At 52.5% G+C, this 25,107-nt stretch overlaps 1 protein-coding gene across 2 annotated transcripts in view; it reads left to right on the plus strand.

Annotated features, from left to right (window-relative positions):
- Positions 1–25,107, plus strand: part of CDH23 (cadherin related 23) — a 419,760-nt gene that overhangs the window by 223,479 nt on the left and 171,174 nt on the right. The window contains exon 12 of one of the 2 annotated variants that reach the window (XM_063637206.1): positions 24,763–24,768. The exons of the other annotated variant lie outside the window; for it this stretch is intronic. Within the exon in view, the coding sequence (XP_063493276.1) occupies positions 24,763–24,768 (6 nt within the window). The remainder of the gene's footprint in view (positions 1–24,762; positions 24,769–25,107) is intronic. 2 annotated transcript variants of the gene reach the window in all.

Raw genomic sequence — 25,107 nt, forward strand, 5'->3', positions numbered from 1 at the left:
ACCACTGCACTCCACCCTAGGTGACCCTGTCTCAAAAAAAAAAAAACCCAAAAAACACATTTTTTAATGTAGTAGTTTTAAAAGCTGGAAAAAACAGGTATAAAAACAAGTTCTAATATGTTCTCACACCCTAATGAATCACCTTGTATCCCCCTTTAGGGCAGGCACCTCCTTTTGGAGATGACTCTATGAATGAGATGCTCAGAAGAAAGTCCCATTTGTGGTTTCAGGTGAACCATAATGCCCAAGAGAAGAGAAACATGGATACCAGTGTAGGGTCCAGGTCCAGTGACCACAGGCAGTGAGGGGTTAGCTGCGGGGCTGAGAGGATCAATAGAGGCTCTATGGTGAGAGGGGCCTAGGGCTGCATCCAGAGGCACACAGGAAGGTTGGCTGGCCACAGCAGGCCATAATCCAGGCAAGCAAGGATGTGTGCAGTGGGGAGGTAGGCCAGGACCCAGGCCTCAGAGGGCCTCGAATGCCAAGCCAAGGAATTGAGGCTTGATCTTGGAGGCAACCCAGAAGGAAGGCAGCTTGTGTGGGGGCAGCGCAAGCTCTGGAGTCAGACAGGGCATGTGTTTCAGCCTGGACTTGCCATGTACCAGCTGTGTGACTTCAGGTAAATTAACGACCCTCACTTTGTTCATTTGTTTAAAAAAACAAATAGAAAAGAAAGAGAATGCATCCATCAGCTTATATTGCAGTAATGAATTACGCCCCACATAAAAGTTGATTTCTCACGCGGACGACTAGGCCAGCACAGGTGGACAGGGAAACCCTACCCCGTGTAGGGGCTGAGGGACATGATCTGCAGGTCCCTCGGTCCCTGCAGCAGGGAAGAGGCAGCTGGAGGGCTAAGCACCAGCTCTTCCGTGCGTCATCCCAGAAGTGGCTCCGAGACTTCTACCCAATGACTATTGGCCAGAACTAGTTATGTGCCCCCACCTCACCACCAGCAGGCCAGGAAGTGTGGGGGAGGTGCCGAGTAGTTGTCTCTGCCACAGAGGAGAAGGCATGTACAGGGCGCGGCACAGTGCCCTGTACGTCAGTTGTTGTCATCATTGAGGAGCCGCAGCCCCTGACCAGGCCTGGGTCCAGCAAGTGCCACCAGATGTAAGGCCGGAACCCCCCAGGACTGCTCACCCCAACTGGTTGGGGGCAATGTAACCGTGACACCTCCGGTTTTATCTCCGGCTGCCTTTGCTAGAAGCACTTTCTGAAATGTCTGCAGGAATGCTCAGGAGTATCTGCATCCAACCTGCCTCTAGTCACCGCCCCCCACCCAGGCTCAGCCATTGGTACATCCGCTGCAGTCAGGGCACCCAACGCCACCAGGGACCATTCCCTGCTCTCCATGGCTGTTTTCCCAAGGGAGCTGGTCAGTGTTTCTGACAGTGCAGGCCTGGCCTCCTCTTCTCCAGGGCACAGTGACTTGCAGAGATAGAGCCAATAAGGAGAGGCAGCCCGGGAGCCCAGGCCACCCAACCCTGAGGTCACCTTGGCCATTTTCCAGCCTTTGGGTGGGGCGACCGCCAGATCATCCCGCATGTGGCACCAGGCTCATTCCTCAATAAGAGGGAGGGATAAGTTGCTTTCGGCCCCAGCTCTGCTCTCATGTATCTCGCGTTCTTCTCTGGAGGAATCCAGAGTTGGCCAGGTGAATGCTGCGGAGGACCAGTCTTGGATATAGGGGAGGCCCCACCGTGACGGAGGATCAAGCACAGGGACCCCCGTGGAGCATTTAGCCACATTGTCAACAGGAGCAAAAGAAGAACTGCAAAAGCAGTTGAACATTGCCTGAGTATCCAGAACCAGAAAAATCAGGGAACCACAAAGAGAAATCAGGCAACCGTTAGATAAAAGATTTTTAGAAAAGTGTTGTTTCTTGCCAGTCCATTTCTGAGGAAAAAATTCATCTGTTGGGATTTGTGTCTGGGTTGAAGGTGACTCTGGATTTGCTTGGTGTGGCAGGAAAATGTGTTCATTGAGTAAATTCTCTGGAGGGAAGGGAGCCGACGGAGCAGTCAGAACCCTCTGTCCTAGGCTCTGTGGAGCCACATGACTCTCACATGCCCATGATTAGTGTGAGGATCCCATTAAATCTAACTCCTGATTGCACTGAATGGTGCACGGGGGTGGGGCATGCTTGGTTTGGCTCACCAGTGTAATCCAGGCTCTCGTGCTCTGCCTGGAACATTGGGGGCACTCCGGAAATGAGCATTGGTTGAGTTAATGCATGGTTAAATGCCAAAGTATCAGCGAGATGGCCCAGGGCTTTTTCCAAACCAGGTCCGGCTGAGTTTGTGTAGCAAGGATGACCTCAGAAATCCACTGCGGGGCAGTCGAGGGAGCTGATGCAAAACAGAAAGGGAAGGAGAAGCAGTGTAACCTCTCCATAGGAACTTTGTGGCAGTCACTCCTAATGAGGATGCTAATCGAATTCACTGTCGCCACCAGATCGAAGATTCTGCTCAGTCTCTCACTGAATCTCAGACTCTGCCAGATCATTCACAACAACAAAGGTGCTTGAAAGCAGTCCTTTCTGCCTCCCAAGGACTCCATTCACACTGTCAAGTCTCACAGAGTAATTTCTTTTCCTTTGCCTGGCTATAGAAAACCCACAGACACCAGGGAAGGAAAGGACAGGGTGGGCTGAAACCAGCAACAACTCATCTGTACCTTGTGACAGTTGAGATGCAAATAGCTGGTTGTGATGCAAATCAGAAAAAAAAAAAAAAAAATCCAAAAGGCAGAAGCCCCAGAAGTCAGCCTTGGTGTGGGGAGCTCATTTCTGAGTTTCAAATTAAAGGTTGTGGCAGCCTCATTCCCCTGCACCTGGCGGCTGGGTGTTTTCTTGTGTCTTCCTTGGTGTTCTGGGGAGCCACAGTGAATCGGCAACTCACTCACCCACCTGGAGTCCTATGATGTATATATCCTTAAACCCCCTGTGCCACCCTCGCCCCCAACATATTCTTTGTATTTTCTCCACTTGGGTCAACTTTTCCTCTCTTGGCCTTGCCTGCAGCCCTCCCCTGCCTCACCATTAACGTGCCTGGAAGCTGAGTCAGCCACTGCCAGTCCTGTTTTCCTTTCTGCACCAGGACAGTTTGTTGCGCGGGTTGGAATTTTCTGTTCAGTTGTCCTAGAAAACATTCCTTCACTTAGGTGCCAGTGGATTACCTCTGTGTGGCATCCCCCTCCGAAGGGTCAGACTAGCAGAAGGGGGTGGGGGACGGAGGCAGGGTGGCTTGGAGACCATCCACACCTCTGGGTGCCTTACAAATCCCGGCAAGGGGTATTGTTCTTAAATAGTTGTTTCATTATGCACGACCCCTCCCTGCTGACCCAGATAGCTGAAAACTGACAGTTCCTCTCTTCGGCTGTCAGGAGAAATACCATTTGCGGATGTCCTGCCTTTCTTCTCCAGAGCTGGGAGCGTTTGATCCACTTTCCTCAGCCTCACTCCTGACCTGCAGTTTCTCAGAACGCATTTGCTGCTGTCCTTGAGGATATTTTGTGCAGAGGAGAGAGATTGGGGTAGGGATTGGGACACCACTCTCTTCCCCACCCCAGAGAGGCCTCAGCTGCCAGATTCTGGCTGCTTCTGGGAATTGGAATATTTCAGAAAGGCCTTTGGGCCTCATTAATTTGCTGAACCCCTGGCCTTCCTGAGGGACTATGCTGAAACTTACGCAGGTGGGGGGTTAGTTATTGATTCAAGCAACAAGTGTTATGTGCACCAACTATGTGCCTGCCACTGTGCTGGGTCCTGGGGGGATTGAGCTGAAGATGCAGCCCCTGCCCTCCTAGAGCTTATATTTCATTCCAGTGGGGAGACAGAATTGCAGTAGAAATGGATGTTCAGAACTCTATAAACAGGTTGAGTGGGTGATGGGGTGGGATAGGGTGATTTCCCACTCTGGTCCCAGAAGGCCTTCAGAAAGGTGCTGTTGGAGCTGAGGTTAAGTGGCATGGAGGGTGCAGCCATGCTGAGCTGCGGAGGCAGAACATTCTGGTAGCAGACGCTCCCCTACAAGGGCAGAGATCCCCAAAAGGGAAATGGCCTGGCATTTTCAAGGAGCAGAAAAGAGGCTCTTGTGGATGTCCAGGACAGAGCTCAAGAGGATGGGGATATCGGGAGGCCAGGCTGCAGCCTCACTGGGGGCAGGCAGGGCCTTGTCAGGCACAGGAAGGTGTTTTTCTGTTACTGGGAGCCCCGGGAAGCCAGGGAGCTGGTGTGGTCTGAGTCGCCTTTCTCAAGGAGCCCTCTCATGGCTGTGTTGAAATGCGCAGGGTGGAAGTGGTGAAATGGAGTGAAGTCTCCTACACGGGAGATGCCCCCCACTCCCATGACCGCGCATTCCAGTGTCTGATGGAGTTTAACCATTTTCCTCTTAAGGTGTTTGCAGAAAGCCAGAGAACCCCCAGTTCCATGATCATAGAACCCTAAAAGTCCAATAGTAACTGCTCTTTGGAACTCTTTCCAGGACACTGAATTGGCCCCTTCAGGCTTTGTGACAGAGGCTCTGTGATTTCAAAGTGCCCCACGATTTTGAACTCTGACCTCAGCCTTCCACTACCAGACCTACCCCGACTGCCCTGAGAAGGTGGCAGAGAGAGTGCCCAAGCCAGTTTCTCAGCCCAGTTCTTCTTCCGCATTCAGGTGTGATTCCAGGCAAGCCTCATCCCCCCACCGTGCCTCAGTGTCTGCCTCTGGAAAGCAATGAGTTGGGCCGGTCAGTCTTTAAGACTCTACAAATCCTAACGTTCTCTTCATCCAAGAGGACGTGGGTGGGAACGGGAAGGTGCCGCCCGGGGCTTCCCCCTGCCCACTGACCCTGCAGCCAGCCCATCCTCCTTTCCCTGAGCCGGCTCCACGGACTCAGCTCCAGCAAACTCAGCTCCCGCTTCAAGCAGAGGGCCTTGAGTGCCTCTCTCCGCCTCATCTCTGTCCCCAACCCCAGCCTGCCTTGTATTTGTGTATTAGAAACCCCCCGCAGCATCTCTTTTCAGGGAAGGACGAGAGAGGCAGCTGGACTGATTAGAAATAAAATTAACCAGCCAGACAGCCTGGGTCTGCCACTTGGTTTTCCTACTTTTGATCTGTGTGACCTTGGGGATTTATTTATCCTCTGATGCCATTTTCTTATCTGCAAAGTAGAGACAATAGCCACTGTACCTCACAGAGTGGCTATTGGGATTAAATGAGTTCGCATCTGTATTTAGAACAGTGCCTAGCCCATAAAAAGCACTCTTGAAGTGGGGCATGGTGGCACACACCTGTAGTCCCAGCTACTTGGGAGGCTGAGGCAGGAGGATTGCTTCAGCCCAGGAGGTTGAGGCTGCAATGAGCTATGATTGCACCGCTGCACTCCAGCCTGGGTGACAGAGAGAGAACCTGTCTCTAAAAGAAAAGAAAAGCATACTTTAGACATTAGCTATTATTATTATCATCATTATTATTATTATTATCCCTTGTCCTTTCTACAGAGGAAGAAGTCAAGGCTCAGAGGAGTTAAGCGGCTTGCCCAAGGTCACACAGCTAGTTGGTCTCAGAACTTGGTCTTGAACTCTCAACTTTGCGCTTCTTGCATGTGCTGCAGGGCTCCCCATTTGCAAACATGGCTTCCTGTTCTCTCTCATCTCAGCTTTTCAAACTCTGGTAATTTTTACTTCCCAATGTCTGCTGAGGAGATGAGCTTAAGCAACAGCATTAGACAAGAGTGGGCACATCCGACTACGGCTGTCCAATATGGGGAAAACGGCTCTGAATGGGGCCTTAAAGAAGTGAGAGCCCCCCATGAATGTGGATACAAAGCTAGCCTCTGCTGGCATGAGACGCACCCCCACTGGGGGCCGCTTGGGACCTGAGAGTTGAGAATTCAGTCACAGGGCTCAAATCCACTGGGCGACCTCCCAAAGGTTTGGTCCCACCGAGCGGAGGAGCCTGCACTGCAGAGTGAACAGGGACACATCTGGCAGGAACTGATTCCCGTTTCAGGCAGGAGATGACATGGTTCATTTATTTGAGGGGCATAGAAAAAAAAAAACAGAAAGAATTACTTACCTCCCCATGGAGAAAACATCACCAAATAAATAAAAATAAAAATAAAAATAACAAATGACAAGGAGAAAAGGCCATATTCCTGAATGCTGGGGGACGGGGCGGGGGGGTAGGCAGTGATGGGGTGGAGGTGAGAAGGGGAGACTGTTCTTGTTCTCCTGCTCATCTCAGTCTTTATTTTTATCGGTCGCCCTCATTTCCATTCCGCTTGTGTTCCAGGCCTGTCAGGCAGCAGCAGCCCACAACCTTGTATTTATTTAAATTTATTTTCACATTTGGTCCTGTTAGGCAGTTTGTCTGGGCTGCAGTGCCTCCAGGCCCTCCCCACGCAGCTCTGCAAAGCTTGCGTTCCTGGCTGCAGGCTTCTCCTGTGGGCCTCTTCGGCTTCCTTTCAGTCTTCCTTTCAGTCCAGGAGTTCTCAGCCCATCTGGGGAAGGGGAACCACAGACCACCCAAGGCATCCATGGCCCTGGGTGGAGAAAAATCTGCATCTTTCTTTTCACCAGCTTCTAAGTAAACTGCAGCATTCCTTTAATTACAAACACAGAAAAAAACACAGTGGTATTAGCATTACCTGTGGCTTTGACCCCAAGAGACATCTCAGATATTTTCATATCACGTTACAGGTGTCACAGAAATCTCGAAATACCATTTACGCTCATCACTGCTCTGAAATTACAGCACATATGAGACTGACTGCTAAGTCTCCTTGTTTAATGCATCCTGAAGCGCATACAGGATTTTAACAACCTTTTAAAATACTTTGATGACTGTATTTCAAAATAATTAGTTGACTTTGTGAGTTCCTTGTATTTTTAGTTTGTGGAAAATAAAAATTCTTCTGAGAAGGGGGTGCCTGGGCTTCACCACACTCTCGGAAGGGTCATGGCACAAAAAGATGAACACCTCACCCTTAGTCCCTGTACTGCACTAACCCTAGCTCCCCCCTCAGGCCTTTACTGCAAGGCTGACGTCTGCTGGTTCTTAGAGCTGACATCCTTAGCCGCACACCGTGTGGGCAAGGAGAGGGTGGCAGCAGGGAAGAGACAAGACCCGTGGCTCCATGTCACGTGTTCAGCAGAGGGTCCCTTTTCCAGCTCTGGACCCTCCAGGACACTGTTCAACTGAGCCCCAGAAATGTACACCCCAGCATCTGCTCGGTGGGAGAGACCCAGTCAATGCACACTCTTGCCACCCCAGAGAGTGGGTGCAGCTGCCCTCAACTCTCCCCACCCACTGGTGTGACCTAGGGCATGGACCTCTGTTTTTCTGTCTCCTAAGCAACTCGAATTAGAAACCAAACTCTAGAAGCAGTGAAGAGAGGTGAGGGAAAGAAGGGGGCAGGCTGCCAGCATCCCGTGTGGCAGATGCAGGGTTCGCACTCTCGGATGTACAATTGTCTTATTTTCCACACCCTTCTTTCTCCTCCATGAAGGAGATAACTGGGATCTGGCTGGAAAAAGGAAGTGGATGGATTGCCTCCAACATTCTGTACCTCTCACCAGCTTGTGATTTCATCAATGAAGTAAAGCGGAGAGGGATTAGAGGGCCCTTGTCCAGGGAGCAATCAAGGCAAGGCATGCAGAGAAGTGGGGGTCTTCATTGCCTCGCCCCATGCCGGAAGCCAGGGAGCCCATCCTGGCTGCTCTTATTTTGAAAAGGTTCTCTGGTGACTCTGACCTCGTAGCAAGGGTTGAGCATCCACACAAAGCAATGTCCACACAGCTGGTACCTGGGATTCCTGGGGCCGCGGTGAGCACCTCTCCGCATCTCTGTTCCCCCATCCTCTGCCCTGGCAGTAGGCAGTGGTCTGTTTGCAAGTCCTCAGTTGTCTCACAGCTTCAGCTCACATTTCTAGGGTTCCTCCCCGAAGATTTAGTCTCTCCAGGAAAATATCTGTTGACTTCAAAGCAAAGCCACCCTGGAAGAGAAGCTAGAGGGAGCGGACAGCCCAGACTGTGCCTTTTCCCATTAATTTCTCCCCAGTTGCCTTCAGTGAGGCTCTTATTGTGATGAAGATGATGATGATTAGGATTTTTCTGTCCATGGCCGCATCCTATGGCGTGCTTCCTCCCAGCATGCTAAGCTCCAGCCTCCCTGGGGACCACAGAGTGTCCTCTGCCATGATTCAGACATCTCCTAATTTAGTCTCTGTAAATCTAATTAGTATGCTATTTACACTAAGCCCTGTACCCCTGGCAGGCGGTGTGAAGCAGGGCCTGTGTGGCAGCCGCTGTGCCAGTGCCCACCCCTCACCTCCTCCCCATGCCAGTTCCCGCAGCTCCCAGCCTGGAGTCCCCTCTAACAGCTGGAGTTCATCTTTCATGTTGGATTTGGGAAATTGTTCCCCTCTCACCTGCCTCCCTGGCAGGCTCCTTCCCCACACCCACCGCCACCCACACTCCTGAGCAGGGCTGGCACCATGGGAAGTAGTGAGAATCATTTTACCCATGGAGTCACTCTCCCTCAAAGCAGTGGCGGGGCATCCTGAAGACCCCCATGCGAATCAGAAACAGAGCTGGCAAACTTTCTTCTCCGTGCCTCTTCCTCTCACCAGCACCTCTTGGCTGGCTTGTACCCTCCCTGGTGCCCCTTCGCTGTGGGTGCCAGTGAGCCCAGTTTCACCCTGGAACCTCCCATGCTCCCCCTGCCTGCGCCATTGGCCACCCCACCTCATACCCCTAACAGTAACAGGTGTGTCTTGTTTTCCCCATCTTGAACAAGGCTGCAGTAAGCACAGCCTGGCTGGGAGTTGTGCCTGTGTGTCTCACCCCATCGCCATCATGGGCCGTGAAGTGTCCTAATCAACAAGTAGCAGGAGCCGCAGAGTCCTGCTGGGCAGCTGTGGCAACAGTGGGCCACCAGGAACGCAGAAGCCTCCTCCCCAGCCCATGCTGGGCTCTGCTTGCCCAGGCGCCTACTAACTCTGTCCCCTGAAAGGGCAGAATAGTGCAGGGAGGGGGCTGGGTGCAAGACAGAGGGAGAGGCAAGGCATTTCATGGCAAGGCAAAGTGTCACAGCTGTGCTCTCACTCTGTCCATGCAGGCTTAGGGCAGACCCTCCCTTCCTCTCCAGGCCTCAGTTTCTCCATCTGTTAAAAAGGAATTCATTACAAAGGAATTGAGAGTGAGATTTTTTGTTTTTTTTTTTGAGACAGAGTCTCGCTCTATCGCCCACGCTGGAGTGCAGTGGCGCAATCTCGGCTCACTGCAACTTCTACCTCCCAGTTCAAGTGATTCTCCTGCCTCAGCCTTCCGAGTAGTTGGGATTACAGGCAACTGTCACCACGCCCGGCTAATTTTTGTATGCTTAGTAGAGTTGGGGTTTCACCATGTCGACCAGGCTTGGTCTTGAACTCCTGACCTCAAGTGACCCTCCTGCCTTGGCCTCCCAAAGTGCTGAGATTACAGGCTTGAGCCACCGCACCCAGTCTGAGATAAAATTTTCAACATCGAAGTTGTCATAGGTTTACATCCCAGGTTGCAATGTGCAGAGCACATTTTCCCCTCCCTGGTTCTGACTACTGCTAGCGTCAACACATGGGTGACGTCTTTGCTCTTTTCAAATGGGCAAAATGAGGCTCAGAGAGGAAATGTTTTAGGAAAGGTCACAGAGCACGGGAAGAGATGCCTGGTGGCTAGCGAAGCACACAGGTAGCAGGCACCCATGGGCCTCTGGCAGGAACAAGGAAGAGATGCCCTGAGGGACGTGCACGTTGAGTGGGAGGCGGGATCGGCTCATTCCTTAATTCATTCAACAAATATTTGTTGAACACCTACTGGGTGTCAGATGTGATTCTAGCATTGATTCATCGGGAACACACAAAGTTCAGCCCTTGGGCAGCTAAGGTTCCAAGGATGGAAGACCAAAGAAACAAACAGATGCAAATGATGTCAGGTGGTGAGAAGAGCCATGGAGAAAAAGAAAGCCAGGGAAGGGGATTAAGGGAATCCTGGGAGGGGCAGAACGGTCAGAAGAGGCCTTCACAGGCCTGGGTGAAGTGAGAGGGCGCAGGCTCTGTGGATATCTGGCAGAAGAGCATTCAGGCAGAGGGAAGGGCAGGTGCAGTGGCTCTGCAGAAGGAGGCCCAGGCACTGGGAGAGGAGGTTGGAGAGGCCCAGGGCTGTGGTCAGGGCTTTGCTCTCACAGGAATGAGATGGGAAGCCGCCTGAGGGGAGCAGGCAGGCAGCGATGTGACAGGAGTGAAATTTCAGGAGGACCTGCGGTGGAAGACACCCAACTTCTGTCCATCCACTGCCGAACGGAGAAACTGAATGTGATGTCTCCATGCGGCGGGCCGTTATTCAGCCATCACAGGAGTGAATGAAGCACTGACCTGCTACAGCAGCCATGGCCCTGGGAAACACAAAAGGCCACTCAGTGAATGATTTCGCGTGTGGGAAACATCCAGAAGAGGCAAATCCACAGAGACGGGAAGCAGAATAGTGGTTGCCAAGGGTGGGGGGAGAGAAATGGGAGTGATGCTTAATGGGCACAAAGCTTCATTTGTTGGGGAGACGAAAATGTTTTGGAGCTAGATAGAGGGAATAGTGGTTGTACAACCCAGTGAATGTAGTAAAAATGCTGAATTGTTCACTCTCAAATAGTTAAAATGGTGACTTTTATGTTATATGAAGTTTATCTCCATTTTAAAAACATTTATTTTTTTTTTATTTTATTTTGAGACAGACAACGTATCACTCTGTCACTCAGGCTGGAGTGCAGTGGTGTAATTATAACTCACTGCAGCCTCGAACTCCTGGGCTCAAGTGATCCTCCCACCCCAGCCTCCCCAGTAGCTGGGACTACAGGCACATGCCACTGTGCCCAGCTAATTTTTAAACTTTTTGTAGAGATGGGGCCTCACTACATTGCCTAAGCTGGTCTCGAACCCCTGGCCTCATGAGAACATCCTGCCTTGGCCTCCCAAAGTGCTGGGATTACTGGTGTGAGTCATTGCACTCAACCTAAAAATTGTTTTTAAAGGATGCTGTGTCTGCCAGGGGTGGGGGTGGGTGAATAGACCCTGAGGGGCAGGGGCCTTTCCTAGGAGTAACTGCCGTCATTCAGATGGGGCCTGTGGAGGCTGAAGAGTGGTCAGCCGCTGGATCTGTTCTGAAGGGAGAGTCAATGGGATTTGCCAATATGGGGAGGGGAGGGAGGGAGTTAAGAGTGACTGCACAAGGTGTTTGGCCTGAGCAGTTAGAAAAATGGAGTTCTTACTTCCTGATACGGTAAAGCAGTCGATTTGGTGAGAGGATGATGGAATCCATAGGTTAGCTTTCAGCGTGTTACATTTGACATGCTTGTTAGACACCCAGATGGAGACACCAAGAAGGCACATGGGCTGTGCTGGTAGATACCTAGCGAGCAGCTCTGGGGCCTGGGTGAGGGGCTGCCTCATAGCATTTAGTAATCTCTGTGGTGTCAATGCTCCTCGATGGCCAATCTCAAGCTACTGGCGTGGCCTCAGCTGGCTCTCCCAGATTCTAGAAATCCAACCGTTGGCTCTCAGGAGCCTCTAGAACCCCAGCTACCACCATGTGGATCCAGGCTAGAGGTGGGAATGGAAGTGTTGCCAACACCCAGATTGTATTTAAAGCCACCGGTGGCTGGCACAGCGGCCCACACCTGTAATCCCAGCACTTTAGGAGGCCAAGGCAGGAGGATTATGTGAGCCAGGAGTTTGAGACCAGCCTGGGCAACATAGTGAGACCCCCATCTCTACAAAAAAATTAAAAATTAGCTAGGCATGGTGGCACACACTTGTAGTCCTAGCTGCTGGGGAGCTGAGGCAGCAGGATCGCTTGAGCCCAGGAGATTCAGCCTGCAGTGAACTGTGATCACACCACTGCACTCCAGCCTGGGCAACACAGCAAGACCCCAACTCTACCTAAAACAAATGAATGAATAAATAAAGCTACCGCTGTAGCTGGGTTCACTTGGGAAAGGGGTGTGGATAGAGCAGGAAGGAGACTGGGGACTGGGCAGCCCCAGGACACCCTGATGCTTCACTTTAGGGGAGATGAGGATGACTGAGGAGCCACCCCCAAGGGAAGGGGAAGAGGAGCAAGAGGGAGCACTGCTGACAGGAGGAAGATTGAGGCGAAGGAGCGAGTGGAGTGCGCAGGAACAGAGGCAGGACTCAGAAGACTTGGAGGCAGCCCTAATGTCTTTCAGTAGTGGCAAATTAGCACGCATATCTTAGTCCATTTCTATTTTTGGCATAATGCCTTGTTGTGATAGCCCTTATTAGGGAATGTCCAAACCGGCTAGCATTTACAAAGCAGGCCTACCAGGATTTTTTTTTCTTTTCGTAATCCTCTTGGCCCTCTTCCCTCTCCTGCCTCCAAAGCCCTCCTCTTACACACCAGGTGGCCACCCTTCTAAGAGAGATGCCAGAGGTCCCCTCCCTAGCTCTGCGGATCACTCAGATATGCTAAATAGTCCTACAGGGACAGACTGTGCTTAAATAAATAGATCACTAAAGAGAATTAAGAATCAGAAGAATCTCAAAGGCATTGTGCTGAAAGAAGCCACTCACTAATGCCCTGTGCTGCATAATTCCATGACATTCTCAAAAAAGACAAACTTACAGGAACTGAGAACAATTCAGAGGTGGTCGGGGGTAGGAGAGGGGTCCCTGTAAAGAGACGGGATGAGGAAGTGTTGGGGGTGGTGGGACTGTTCTGTATCCTGGTTGGAGGGGATAGGTAACAAGAATCTATGCATGTGTTAAAATTCATAGAACTATATGTCAAAAAAAGTCAACTTTACAACACGTTAATTAAGAAAATAAACTATAAATTATGGAATACCCCCCTACACCCATCCCCCAAAAAGGATGAAGTGAGAGGCACCAGTGTGAGCAGCAGCACTGGTGGGCTTCTAGACTAAAATAGCCCCATCCTTCTCTCCACTGTCATTAAATCAGCAAGTGCATAATTTGCACCCTCCTATACAGTTAGAAAGGCCAGTTAGAGGGCGTTGAATGCCGCTGTGAGATTCAATCTAATTCAGCAGGCAATTGGGAGCCATAGATGGTCCTTGAGCATAAGTGATGTACTCAGAGCTGTGCTTTAGGTTGATTAATCTAGACACATGGAGAATGGGGGTGGTACCAGTGGGCAATGACAGAGAGCACCAGTGGATGGGGACCAGATGAGGGGTCAGGCCTGCTTAGATGTAGGGTCTGTAGGAAAGGCAGGGGTTGAGATGAGGCTGCGGTTTAGAGTTCCAGCAATGGGAGTGACAGAAGCTCAAAAGGGCAGGCTAGGGGAGGGGCTAGATGGAGAAAAAGATGGGAGCTGCCACCAGCTGCCACCACCCTGCTGTGCAGCGGCCAGGTTCCATCTTTACCTCAGTATAGCTCCTCACCTGAACACCCTCCACCACCTTTGCATGCCCTCTCTTTCCCCCTGTTAGTCTGTCTTTGAATCCGATCCTCTCTCCCGGTCTCTCTGTCTCTCACCTGCCTTCCCACGTGTCTTAGTCCATTTTGTGTTGCTTATAACAGAATAACTGAAACTGAGTAACTTAAGAAACAAAATTTATTTCTTACAGCTATGGAGGCTAGGAAATCCAAGGTCAGGGGGCTGCATCTGGTGAGGGCCCTCTTGCTGGTGGGGGCTCTCTGCAGAGTCATGGGGTGGTGCAGGGCACCTCGCATGATGAGATTGCTGAGCATGCTCATGCAGTAGCTCAGGTCTCTCTTCCTCTTATAAAGCCAGTAGTCCTCCTCCCAGGATAACCCATTCACCCATGAAATCATTAATCCACTAATCCATGAACAGATTAGTCCATTCATGGGTACAGAGCCCTCATGAGCCAATCACCTCTTAAAGGCCCCACCTCTCAATACTGCCACACGTGAATTTTGGGGGGCACGTTCAAACCCTAGCACCATCCTTCCTTCTCTGTGTCTGTCTCTATCTTCTGATTTTTTTTCTCACACTCACACATGCACAGCAGATAAACAAACACATGCAATTCATTCATTCATGCCTTTATCCCTTCGTCCATTCACCGGTAGCAACTATGAGGCCAATACACATACACGCCCCATGCCCCAAAGATAGGGAATGTGCTGCCTGAGCAGCCCTGCCTGAGGGCAGCTGAGTGACACACAGGGCTGTCACCAGGGATGGTCACCCCTCTACCCGGAGCCCAGCCCCCTGTCCCAGCGCAGGACCTATTCCTTAAGACATTTGTGATGTCTTTGTTCACTGGGAAGAGGACCCAAGACCGGGCAGCTCCCTTGGAAGAAGACTAGAAAGGAGAGGGAGATGAAATTACCTGCTCCTTCTTGGCTCCCAGGGTTCCAGGACACCAAGTTCACGGCCTCCTATGACAGTGGGATCCCTGATGTAGAAAGGCAACCCAGAGAGGGCAAACAGTTTGCACGAGGTCACAAAGCAGGCCAGCGCCAGGTCTCTCTCCCCATCTCCTGTCCCCTCCACCCTTCTCAGCTCCCTCTCTGCCACCCAACCATGCAGGAAAGGTGGAATCACTCTTGGAGGAGAGGCAGTGGAATACAAAGCGGTGTGATTAGCAGCTGTGGCGGTGTCCTCTCCTGATTTCCATAAGGCATTTAGATTTCTTTGCCTGGCCACACATTTCTCTGTGGGAAGAGGGAAATCATTTTAGCATAGGAAATAGCCAGAGCCAGGCAGCTGCTGAGTGGGAAAGCCAGCTCCCAGCTCTGCACCCTAGCCCTCCCTGCTCCCTGCCTGGAGGCCTCTAGAGGGCCTGGCCAGAAAGCAGAGGGCTGGAGACCCAGGAGGCTGGTGAGGCCAGCGAGTACTCCCTCTCTGCAGTGCTGCCCCTCAGGCCCTGTGATTCTCCCCAGAAGGGGCCCCAGAAGGAGGGGCAGGACAGTCCTGGGCTTGGGACAGACCTGGTTGCACACATCCTTTTGCCCCGCTTTATGGACTCTTTTCCGCGCATCTCTGAGAACACTTACACCCCGCTTTAGCCCCCTGCCCCAACCCCAGCCAAAACTTGGGTGCAGAGTTTGCCATTGGAATGAGGAAAGGGATTGAGGCCAGGTAGAGTGATGAGGTTCAAATTGGCAGCCTCGGATGAGAATGGCAGAACTTGAAGTTGGAAATACGGCCACTGCGGCTGGGAGGCTTGCCTGGGGTTGCAAGACAGGGCCACAAGGAAGGGATTGCTGAGTTTTCCACCTGGGCCAGGTGCCTTCCAAACACAGCCCATGCTGGAGGAAGGGAGAAGAGGACATGGCCTGGCTCCCCTGGGATCGTGGGAGGCTGGGGGATACAGCATGGTGTCCTTGAGTTAAGAACTCAGGCCACATAAATCCTCTGTGGTTCCCTCTGTCCTTTGCCCATGAATTACCAGTCCAGGTGGCTGTAGCAGCAGCAGCTGCTCCATCTGCAGAACTGGAAAGGACCGTGTGTCCCCCAATCTCCACATAAAGCTTGCCCTTTGGCCATACCCACGGGCACGATTGAGGGGAGCCTCACCCTCCTGACTAGCCCCTCTAAGTCCACTTTATTTCAGGAAGTACCCTCTGGGCTGACTGCTCTAGTCCCTAGAGGCCCAGGGTCTGGAATGCAGAAGAGAAAGACACAGCCAGGCTGAGCTATGAATCATGTGACATGGGCTTGGCTGGGTCCCAGGAGTTGGAAGTCTGTGCCCAGGAACAGGAGTGGGTACAGACAGGTGGTAAAGTGTAACTGGGCTTTGGAAGTATAAGATTCCCATAGTGCACTGTGTCAGTGGGCTGCAGATTAGGAAAATAGAATTCAAAAGCCCCTGCCCCTCATTTGCCTTAATGCAAGTACCAACGTGCATTATAATTCTTTTCTCAGGAGAACGGAGGCTGGCTTCAGGGTCGACCGGAGGGAGTGGGGGAAGGTCTGCACGTGCAGGTGAGGAGGACCTGCCCACCTCGCGCCTTCATCTATAGACAGATAATACACACATCCGTGGTGAAAATGATGGCGCTTTGGTATTCTTCCCCCAAAATGCCAGCTGCCAATGGGATCGAATTAGATTTCACAAGGGTTTTTGCAATACATGGAATTCACCAGCAAATTACCCTTAAAGAGGGAAAATCAATCATTTGGAGCAGAGATAAGCTGAAGGCAAGGCAGCCTCAGATTGATCCCGTCTGTGCAGGCGTGTGTGGAATTCAGCAGATAACCTGCGGAGAGGAGGGAGGGGAGGCTGGCTGAGAGGCAGGGCAAGAGGGGGAAGGAGGGAGTTGGAGAGGGAGAGATTGGAAAGAGGAAGGTGAGAGGGCAAGAAGGGGAGGAAAGAGAAAGGAGAAGAGGGATAGAAGAAGGAAAGGAAGAGGAGAGAGAGAAGAGAGGCTTAGTCTGCACAGGCTGCTGTAACAAACCACCGTTGACGGGTGGCTTGTAAATAACAGAAACTTATTTCTCTCGGTTCTGGAGACTGGGAAGTGCAAGATCATGGGCCCAGTAGATGTGGTGTTTGGTGAGGGCCTGCTTCCCACTGTGTCCCCACATGGCTGGAGGGGCAAGGATTGCTCTGGGGTCCCTTTTATAAGGGCACTAATCCCTTTCATGATGACTCTGCACTCATGACCTAATCACCTCCCAAAGGCCCTGCCCTCCTCGGGGGTTAGTATTTCAACCTGAATTTTGGGGAAGGGGACACCAGCATTCCGTCTCCAGCAGATGAGAAGAAATGAGGGTGAGATAAAGAGAGAAACAAGCAAAGGAGTCACAAGAGGAGGCGAGAAGAGAGGGGAGGAGAGAGAATCAGGGGAATGGGAGAGAGAGTTTGGGCTGGAGGCATGGAAAGCAGTTGGAAGAGCACAGTGGGCCGGGTGCAGTAGTTCACACCTGTAATCCCAGCACTTTGGGAAGCCGAGGCGGGAGGATGGCTTGAGCCCAGGAGTTCAAGACCATCCTGGGCAACTTAGGGAGACCCCGTCTACAAAAAATAAAAAGCATTCGCTGGGCACAGTGGTGCACACAAGTGGTCCCAGCTACTTGGGAGGATTGCTTGAGCCCAGGAGGTTGAGGCTACAGTGAGCAGTGTTTGTATCAGCTGCACTCCAGCCTGGGTGATGGAGTGAGACTCTGTCTCAGAGAAAAGAAAAAGCACCACATTAATGGGCATTAATGGGCCTTAGAGAATCACCCCATCCAAGCTTCCTATGTGGTAGATCAGAGGCCCAGAAGGAAAACAGGGCCTTCCCCGGTTGCATAGCAATACAGGGCAGCTCCAGAGAACACAGACTCCTGACCTCAGGCCCATGGTGCTCAAGGGCCAAGCCACAGAGGAGCTTGGGGAGGGGACATACGTGGGAGGATGAAAGCCTGAAATGAGGGCGACGTCCTTCACCTTGATGCAGGCCCAAGAGGTGCTCCACTCCCACAGTGGAGAAACAGAAGCCTGGAGCCATGGGTGGCGGGGCAGGCCTGGAGGGCAGAGGAAAAACAGGCAGCAGGGCAGAGCCACCCACCATGTGACATGGGCTTGCTGGGTGCCGGGGGTTGAGGTGGAGTCAGAAATGGAAACAGTGTCCTCTGCCAGGTTCCTTCCACTGCCTTCTGTATCCTGGCATCTCAGTGGGCAGAGAGACTTAGCATCCCCCTTAGTGTAGGAGTTGGAGGGAGAAGCAGCTGGCTTTGAGTTGAAAGCAGAAGGAGAGGCCTGCCTCCTGCCGAGGTCCCCTTTGCCATGTCTGATTGGGGTGAATTAAGTGAAAGGATGGACAAAGGAGGATAAAGAATATGTATTCGATGGGCTTTTATTTTCTACTGCTCAACGTTATGGATCAGACCAACAGAAGGTACAGCTGAGGAAGGAGGGAGACCTGCAGCCCCACACCCAGGGTGGGACTGGTGGGTCCCGTCACCCAAGCCTTTGCCCTTCTCTGCCTGCTCCTCTCATTTCTGGCCATGGTCTAGAAATCAGCTCCTTCCCAGGGATGCCTCCTCTCCTACCCCCACTACTCCTAGAACAATAATAATAGCTCTCCTCTGTTGAACACTTATTCCATCCCAGATGCTTGACCAAGATTTGGCAGCTTACCCACGGTAGCCCTGTCAAGTAGGCTGCATTCTTCCCATTTTACAGATGAGGAAGTTGAGGCTCAAGGATATAAAATCATATATGCAAAAATCACACAGCTGTAAAAGGCAGTGCCTGAGCCTAGGCTCAACTCCAGAGGTTGTGGCTTCCAAGGTTCCACACCCTGGAAGCTCAGGTCATGGGGCTCTTCCCTGGCAGAGCTGAGTTCGGGACAGGGTTGGTTTTGGTGAGGGCAGCACTGACTCTGGGGGCCCCACTCCGCACTCCAGATTCCCAGCCCCAATCCAGCTTGGGCTGAGGGCGTCACACCAGCTCACCAACCAGAACTCCCTGGGTGCCTCACAAGAGCCCTGGCCCTTTATCTTGCCCCAGCATCCCCCTACCCCCCGACCCCAAACATAAAGGTGGCCTCGGTCCTTGCTGTGGCTCCTGAGTCCACCCTGCCTTCATATGACCCTGGTCCTTCCTCTTCCGTGAGAAGGAACTAAGGCCTCCTCCAAGGGCACATTGTAGTTTACAGGGTTGGGTGACGGTCCCCTAGCATTTGAGGTACAAAGAAAAGAACACACGAGGTCCCTGTCGTAGGGAATTTCCTGGCTTAGGCAAGAAAACACAATTCACATGCTTACAAAACATGGGGGAGCAGAGAAACGATACTGTTTTCATTTAATTCTGTGAGGTGTGCTTACCCTCCCCACTTCACAGATGAGGAAATTGAGGCTTCAGGAAAGGCAGTGAGTTGTCTAAAGTCGCACAGCTAGGAAGGGACCCAGCCTGTTCCTCAGCCTTGAACTATGCTCTCTTAGCACTGCGTCACGCCCCTGTGTCACTAACCCAGGGGCCACCCTGACTGATGGCAGAGAGAGACAAACATCCCGGAGAGGCAAGCTGGTGTCACCAACAGCAAGGCGGTGCCTCAGGATGGGGAGGGCCAGGCAAGAGCCAGAGAGACAAAGGAGGCATCTGCAGGCCTCACTGTGCAGGAAGGAGCCTGGAGGCCGGCTCAGGCCTTCCTCCCTTTGGGGCCCCAGGCCACCTGCAGTGGGATGTGCCAGTGCTGAGAGCCCTCAGGTGATGACCAAGGGAAGCCATGCTCAGAAGTCAGGCCACCCAACCCAACGGCAGGGGCCAGCCTGAAATCCGCCCCTCCGAGCCAGGGAAAGGTCTGCATGCAGGTGGTTAAGTAATGGAAATATCACCCTTGACCCTCCCTCCCAGGGGAGTATTTAATGAGCTGATGTCTGTTGAGGGCCCGACACGTAAACTCAACAAACAGCTGGACAACCACGCTGGGTCAGCACACGGAGCCGGGTCCGCTGGGACAGATTCAGGTCGGATGGCTCTGGGAGCCTTAGAGAGACTAGGAGGGAGCAGTGGCTCCTCTGACCCTTCTCAAAGCTACCCCCCACTTCCAGGAGTGGGAGGCAGGGAGGGGGCAAGGTCTAGGGAAGTTGCGGGGCAGCCCTCTTGGCAGCCAGCTGATAAGGCGCTACCCTTGTGGGGGAGGGAAGGCTGCAGCCCCAGGAGCAAAGTGCAGGAGCCATAGAGGGAGGGACTGGCAGGGAGCCAGGAGGGATTTCTTGTGTCCTTCCCCTCCCAAGAAATAAATAAAGCTAAGCTGTCGCCTCCGCCTCCCTGCGGGCAGCTGCCAGCTTCCCAGCTTGTGGTGGCTTGGCTCGGGCTCTGGGACCCGCAGTGGGCGCTATCAGCCTTCTCATCGCCTCTCTCAGCTGGAGGAGAATTTAATCCACAGACTCCTCTCCACACATACTAGGGCTCCTTTTGATGTTTCTCTTTATCTCCCTTCCAACAAAATCGCCCCTCTGCATCTCCAAGAGCCCCTCCAGCCTCCTCCGCACCTCCACCCCATGAAGGCAGTGCCCCAGCCGTCTGTGGGACAAGGGCATGGAGGAGGCCTAGCAGGAGCAGGGAGGTGCATGTGCCCTCCACCAGTCCAGGCTTCGTGCCCTGACCTGAGCTGAGGTGCTTGTGGGCCTCCTTCTGCCATGTGTGGCACAGGGAGGGGCTCACTATGCCAGCTCCTGGCATCGCACTTGGAGCAGTATTCTGTAGTGGGAGGACTAGGGAGCTGGGTGGTTAAGAGCTCTGACTCCGAGGGGGGGTGGGGGCAAACTTGAGTTCCAAGCCTTCCTTGGCTACTGTGTGGCTTGAACACTTACCCCCTCTGGCCCCAGTTTCTTTCTCCAAGAAAAGGAGTGGACTGCCGCTGTCTTTGGGCCATCGTGTGGATTCTGGTTAAGGTGTGTGATGCCTGTGTCATAGCCGGGCTTCACAAATGGAAGCTGTTATCATAAACGGCTCAGCAGCACAGGACTGCGATCAGTAGGGGTTTTGCACCAACTTAGCAAACTGGAATATCTCTCTCTCAGACACATCCCCATCCTGAGGGCTGACAGTCACAGATCCAGACCAAGCAGGAATTGGCCAGCTGGTAAAGTCCTGGAAGGAACAGGCTGAGCATTTTAGAGGACTTGGTCAGTAGGTGATCCTGAGGGTCTCAGGACATGTGTCCTGACCACTGCAGCGTCTGGCCTGAGTGAGCTTTTCCAGCCCCTGGCAGCAGATCAAGGAGAAGGGAGCAAGTCTCATTCATTGAGACCCCAAGAATTCTCCTAAAGGGGTCAGGAAGGTGTCCCGAGGGCTTGTCCCCTCTGGGTGCTCCTGCCTCACCAGGTAGTTAACCAGAAGCTACACTGAGCTCACACCATCTTCCAGGCATCTTTGAGCTCAAACATCACCGAGCTCACACCGTCTTTTCAGTCCCTCGCTGTTGACCTCAGCCTGCACATGATTGGTGCTGCCCCAGCCAACACACGGTTCTTCCTAAGCCTTCTCTGCTCATCCACCATACCTTACTGCTTATACCTTATGGGCCAATGCTCTTCAGTTCAGTCTTGCTTCTTCCCAGCATCACTCTATCCTGATGGTTCTCAGACATTAGTGAGCATCAGAATGCCTGAGGGGCTTGTTAAAACAGTACTGGGCCCAGTCCGGGTGCGGTGGCTCATGCCTGTAATCCCAGCACTTTGGGAGGCTGAGGCAGGCAGATCACGAGGTCAGGAAATCGAGACCAGCCTGACCACCATGGTGAAACCCCGTCTCTACTAAAAATACAAAAATTACCTGGGCGTGGTGGCGTATGCCTATAATCCCAGCTACTCAAGAGACTGAGGCAGGAGAATTGCTTGGACCGGGACTTGGGAGGCGGAGATTGCAGTGAGCCGAGATCACGCCACTGCACTCCAGTCTGGGCGACCGAGCAAGACTCTGTCTGAAAAAAAAAAAGAAAAAAGAAAAGAAAACGGTGCTGGGCCCAATCGCCAGAGTTTCTGACTCAGAAGATCTGGGCGTGGCCCCCAATTGTGCATTTCCAACAAGCTACAGTTGATGCTGATGCTGTGGTCCCAGGACCACACTTGGAGAACCACTGTTTTACCCTTGTAGTTCTGATCCTTGGATACACTTTGGAATGAATAACTGGAGAGCTTTACAGAATGCGGATGCCTATGCTTCCAACCCCTCCCCCAGTCTGGTCTCCATGGTCTAGGGTGCGGCATAGGCAGGGGGTATTTTAAAGCTTCCCAGGTAATTCTGATATGTGGCCAGTGGAGAACTACCCCTCTTTGCCTCTCCAACTGCTCACCTTTTTCTCGACTCCTATAGGTGCCTCCAAGCTACTCTCCCTGCTGCAGTGATGTCTTCCCAACCCTGGCTATGCAATGTGGTTTCCTGGGGAGCATCAGAGAAACGTAGCTTTTCCCAGCCCCCAGAGATGATGACCCACTGGCTCTGGGCATCTGCATTTCTTTTTAGAATGCCACTGGTGATTCTGATGTGCATCTAGAGTGAGGAGGGCAGCACCAGTGTGACTTGCACGTGGCTGCAAGGTCACCTCCCTCTCCCCTGCTGCAGAGCTTAGAGTGGCTCCCTCTCGCTCATGGAAATAATGCCATCCTCAGGATGGCGTCTGCCTGGGACTCCAAGCTTCTCGACATGGACCCTTTGCAAATAATAAGTCATTGATGATTCTTCTCCACACTCCGTGCCTTTACTTAGGACAGTGCTCCTCAAAGGGTGGCTTCAGATCAGGATCAGCGTCGCCTGGAACTTGGTTAGAAATGCAAAGTCACAGGCCCCAACCCAGGCCTACAGAATCAGGAATTCCTGAGGGAGGGAGAAGAATGGAGGAGCAATCTGCAGGTGATTCTGAGACACGCTAAGGATCTAAGGATCAAGAACTCTGTGTTTAAAGCTACTTTCTCCACCCAGAATCCCTTTTCTGCCAATCGAAAAGAGTCCAAAAATAATACCTTCTGACCAGACAGGGTGGCTCACGCCTGTAATCCCAGCATTTTGGGAGGCCAAGGAGGGTAGATCATTTGAGGTCAGGAGTTTGAGACCAGCCTCGCCAACAGGCGAAAACCCGTCTCTACCAAAAAAAAAAAAATCAGCCAGGCATGGTGGTGTGCACCTGTAGTCCCAGCTACTCGGGAGGCTGAGGTGTGAGAATCACTTGAACCTGGGAAGTAGAGGTTGCAGTGAGCCGAGATCGCACCACTGTACTCTGGCCTGGGCAACAGAGCGAGATTCCATCTAAATAATAATAATAATAATAATACCTTCTTTCATTCCTAACACCAGCTCAGAACTCCCCTCCTTGGGACAACCTCCTTTGCTTGTCCTCCCCTTAGACTGGGCCCTGGAGTGCTCAGATGGTACATCTCAGTTTGCTCTGGTAACTAACATTGCTGACTGCATGGCCAATGCATTTCACACTGTGGACTCACGCTGCCAATGGGGAATGCCCGCATCAGACCTGAGCTCCACTTCCTTGGCCAGGCAGCAGCGTGGGGTTGTGGGAAGGTCCATTGGCCCAGGAGCTGGCCCGGCCTCTTTTTTTTTGAGACAGCGTCTCACTCTGTCACCCAGGCTGGAGTGCAGTGGCACGATCTCGGCTCACTGCAAGCTCTGCCTCCCGGGTTCCCGCCATTCTCCTGCCTCGGCCTCCTGAGTAACTGGGACTATAGGCGCCCGCCACCACGCTCAGCTAATTTTTTGTATTTTTAGTACAGACGGGGTTTCACCATGTTAGCCAGGATGGTCTCGATCTCCTGACATCATGATCTGCCCGCCTCGGCCTCCCAAAGTGCTGGGATTACAGGCGTTAGGCACTGCGCCCGGCCTTTTTATTATTATTATTATTATTTTGAGATGAAGTCTCGCTCTGTCGCCCAGACTGGGGTGCAATGGCATGATCTCAGCTCACTCCAACCTCCGCCTCCAGGGTTCAAGCGATTCTCCTGTCTCAGCCTCCCGAGTAGCTGGGATTACAGGCATGCGCCACCATGCCCGGCTAATTTTTTGGCATTTTTGTAGAGATGGGGGTTTCACCATGTCGGCTGGGCTGGTCTCGAACTCCTGACCTCAAGTAATCCACCCACCTCTGCTTCCCAAAGTGCTGGGATTACAGGCATGAGCCACTGCACCCGGCCTGGGCCCGGCCTCTTATCCCCCACTCTGCCACCAGCTCCGTATGCAACTGTGGGCTGCTCAGTCAACCTCTCTGAACTCAATTCCACTGGAGGGGCCCGTGGGAGGAGTAGCAGTAACACACAAGGAAGAGCTGCTGAAGCCCAGTCACTTCCTGAGCACCCACTGTGTGTCGTGGTCTGCTGGGGAATCTTCACCGCCTGAGGCATGGTCTACAGCCTCAAGGGGCTGCTGACATTCCAGAATAATCACGGAGGGAACTGTAACCCAGTGATGCAAGTGCTCTGCAGCCATTAAGGAAAACAAAGCAAATACTTGGTACTTACAAAGTGTTTAGAATAGTGCCGACCAAGAGTAGGTGCTATGTTGTTAGTGTCCTCGTTCGCATCATCGTCTATATGCACAGTTATGGACCAATCACCAAGATGTAGTTCTAAGTGAAAATACTGGACACAGAGCAATGTGCATAGCATGACTTTAGTGTCACGGCAGGGTGGCATGTACCCATAATGGTATAGGCATGGATTTCCTGGGGAAAGAGACCCAGGAATGGGGTGTGGTGGCTGCCCTGAGAGGTTCGTCAGTACCTAGGCTCAGGGGGAGAGGGAGAGGCGTGTGTTCCCGTTACACTTTTTAACTTCTGGAAAATTTGCCATGTCTCTGCTCCTCATGTCTCTGACATTTTTTATTAAGAAAATAAAAACATGGCGGTGTTTGGGGCTGTTTCCTGCAGGGATTTTATCCAGGCTCCGGGGATGTAGGATGTAGGGATGGCCCCTCCCATCCCAGCCTACACTGAGGCCTTCTGGGTGAGAGTGGACAGAGATCAGGGAGACAGGAGCCCTTGCCCCCTCCTCTCACCTCCTCACCCTTCATGCTCTTGAGCCTCTTCCTTCTGGGTCTCACGCTTGTCCCTCTTCTCCACTCTCCAGCACACATGTGTGCACACTCACACAATACGCCTCCTCCAGACCCCAGAAGCTATGGCCCATCAGAGGCCGGGGACAGCTGCTCCTCTAGGGTGTGGTCCTAGGGTCCCTCCCATGACCCAGGGTCTCACTGTCTTTTCTCTCTGGTTCCTTCCTCCTCTCCATACCTCTCCGGCTCCTTCTGTCTGTCTCCATATCCTTTGACTGACCGACTCCCACTGACAGAATTTGGTAAGTGAGCCTCTGAAGGGCAGGGCTTGGGCTTGGGGAGGGCTCGTGGTGGGCACAGTGGGGAGGGGGCTTTGAAAAGGGCACAGCTCAGCCCTCCCCCACCCTCTCAGGCCCCCAGCTCCTGTGGTTGAGGGACCAAAGGTTCAGGGGAAGGATCGGAGTTGGTGTCACCTGTTCAAAGCTGTCACACCCCGCTGGCTTCAGCTATTAGTGCCCCTTGGGGCATTTAATTGGTCCCTTCCATCTGAAGGGACGCATTCCACACCAGGGAGCGCTGCAACCTCCACAGCCCGACGGGCCCAGATGAGCCTTGCCCCCACATCCCATGGGGAGCCTCTT

Source organism: Symphalangus syndactylus, chromosome 4 (genome assembly GCF_028878055.3).
Source record: "Symphalangus syndactylus isolate Jambi chromosome 4, NHGRI_mSymSyn1-v2.1_pri, whole genome shotgun sequence".
Taxonomy (NCBI): domain Eukaryota; kingdom Metazoa; phylum Chordata; class Mammalia; order Primates; family Hylobatidae; genus Symphalangus; species Symphalangus syndactylus.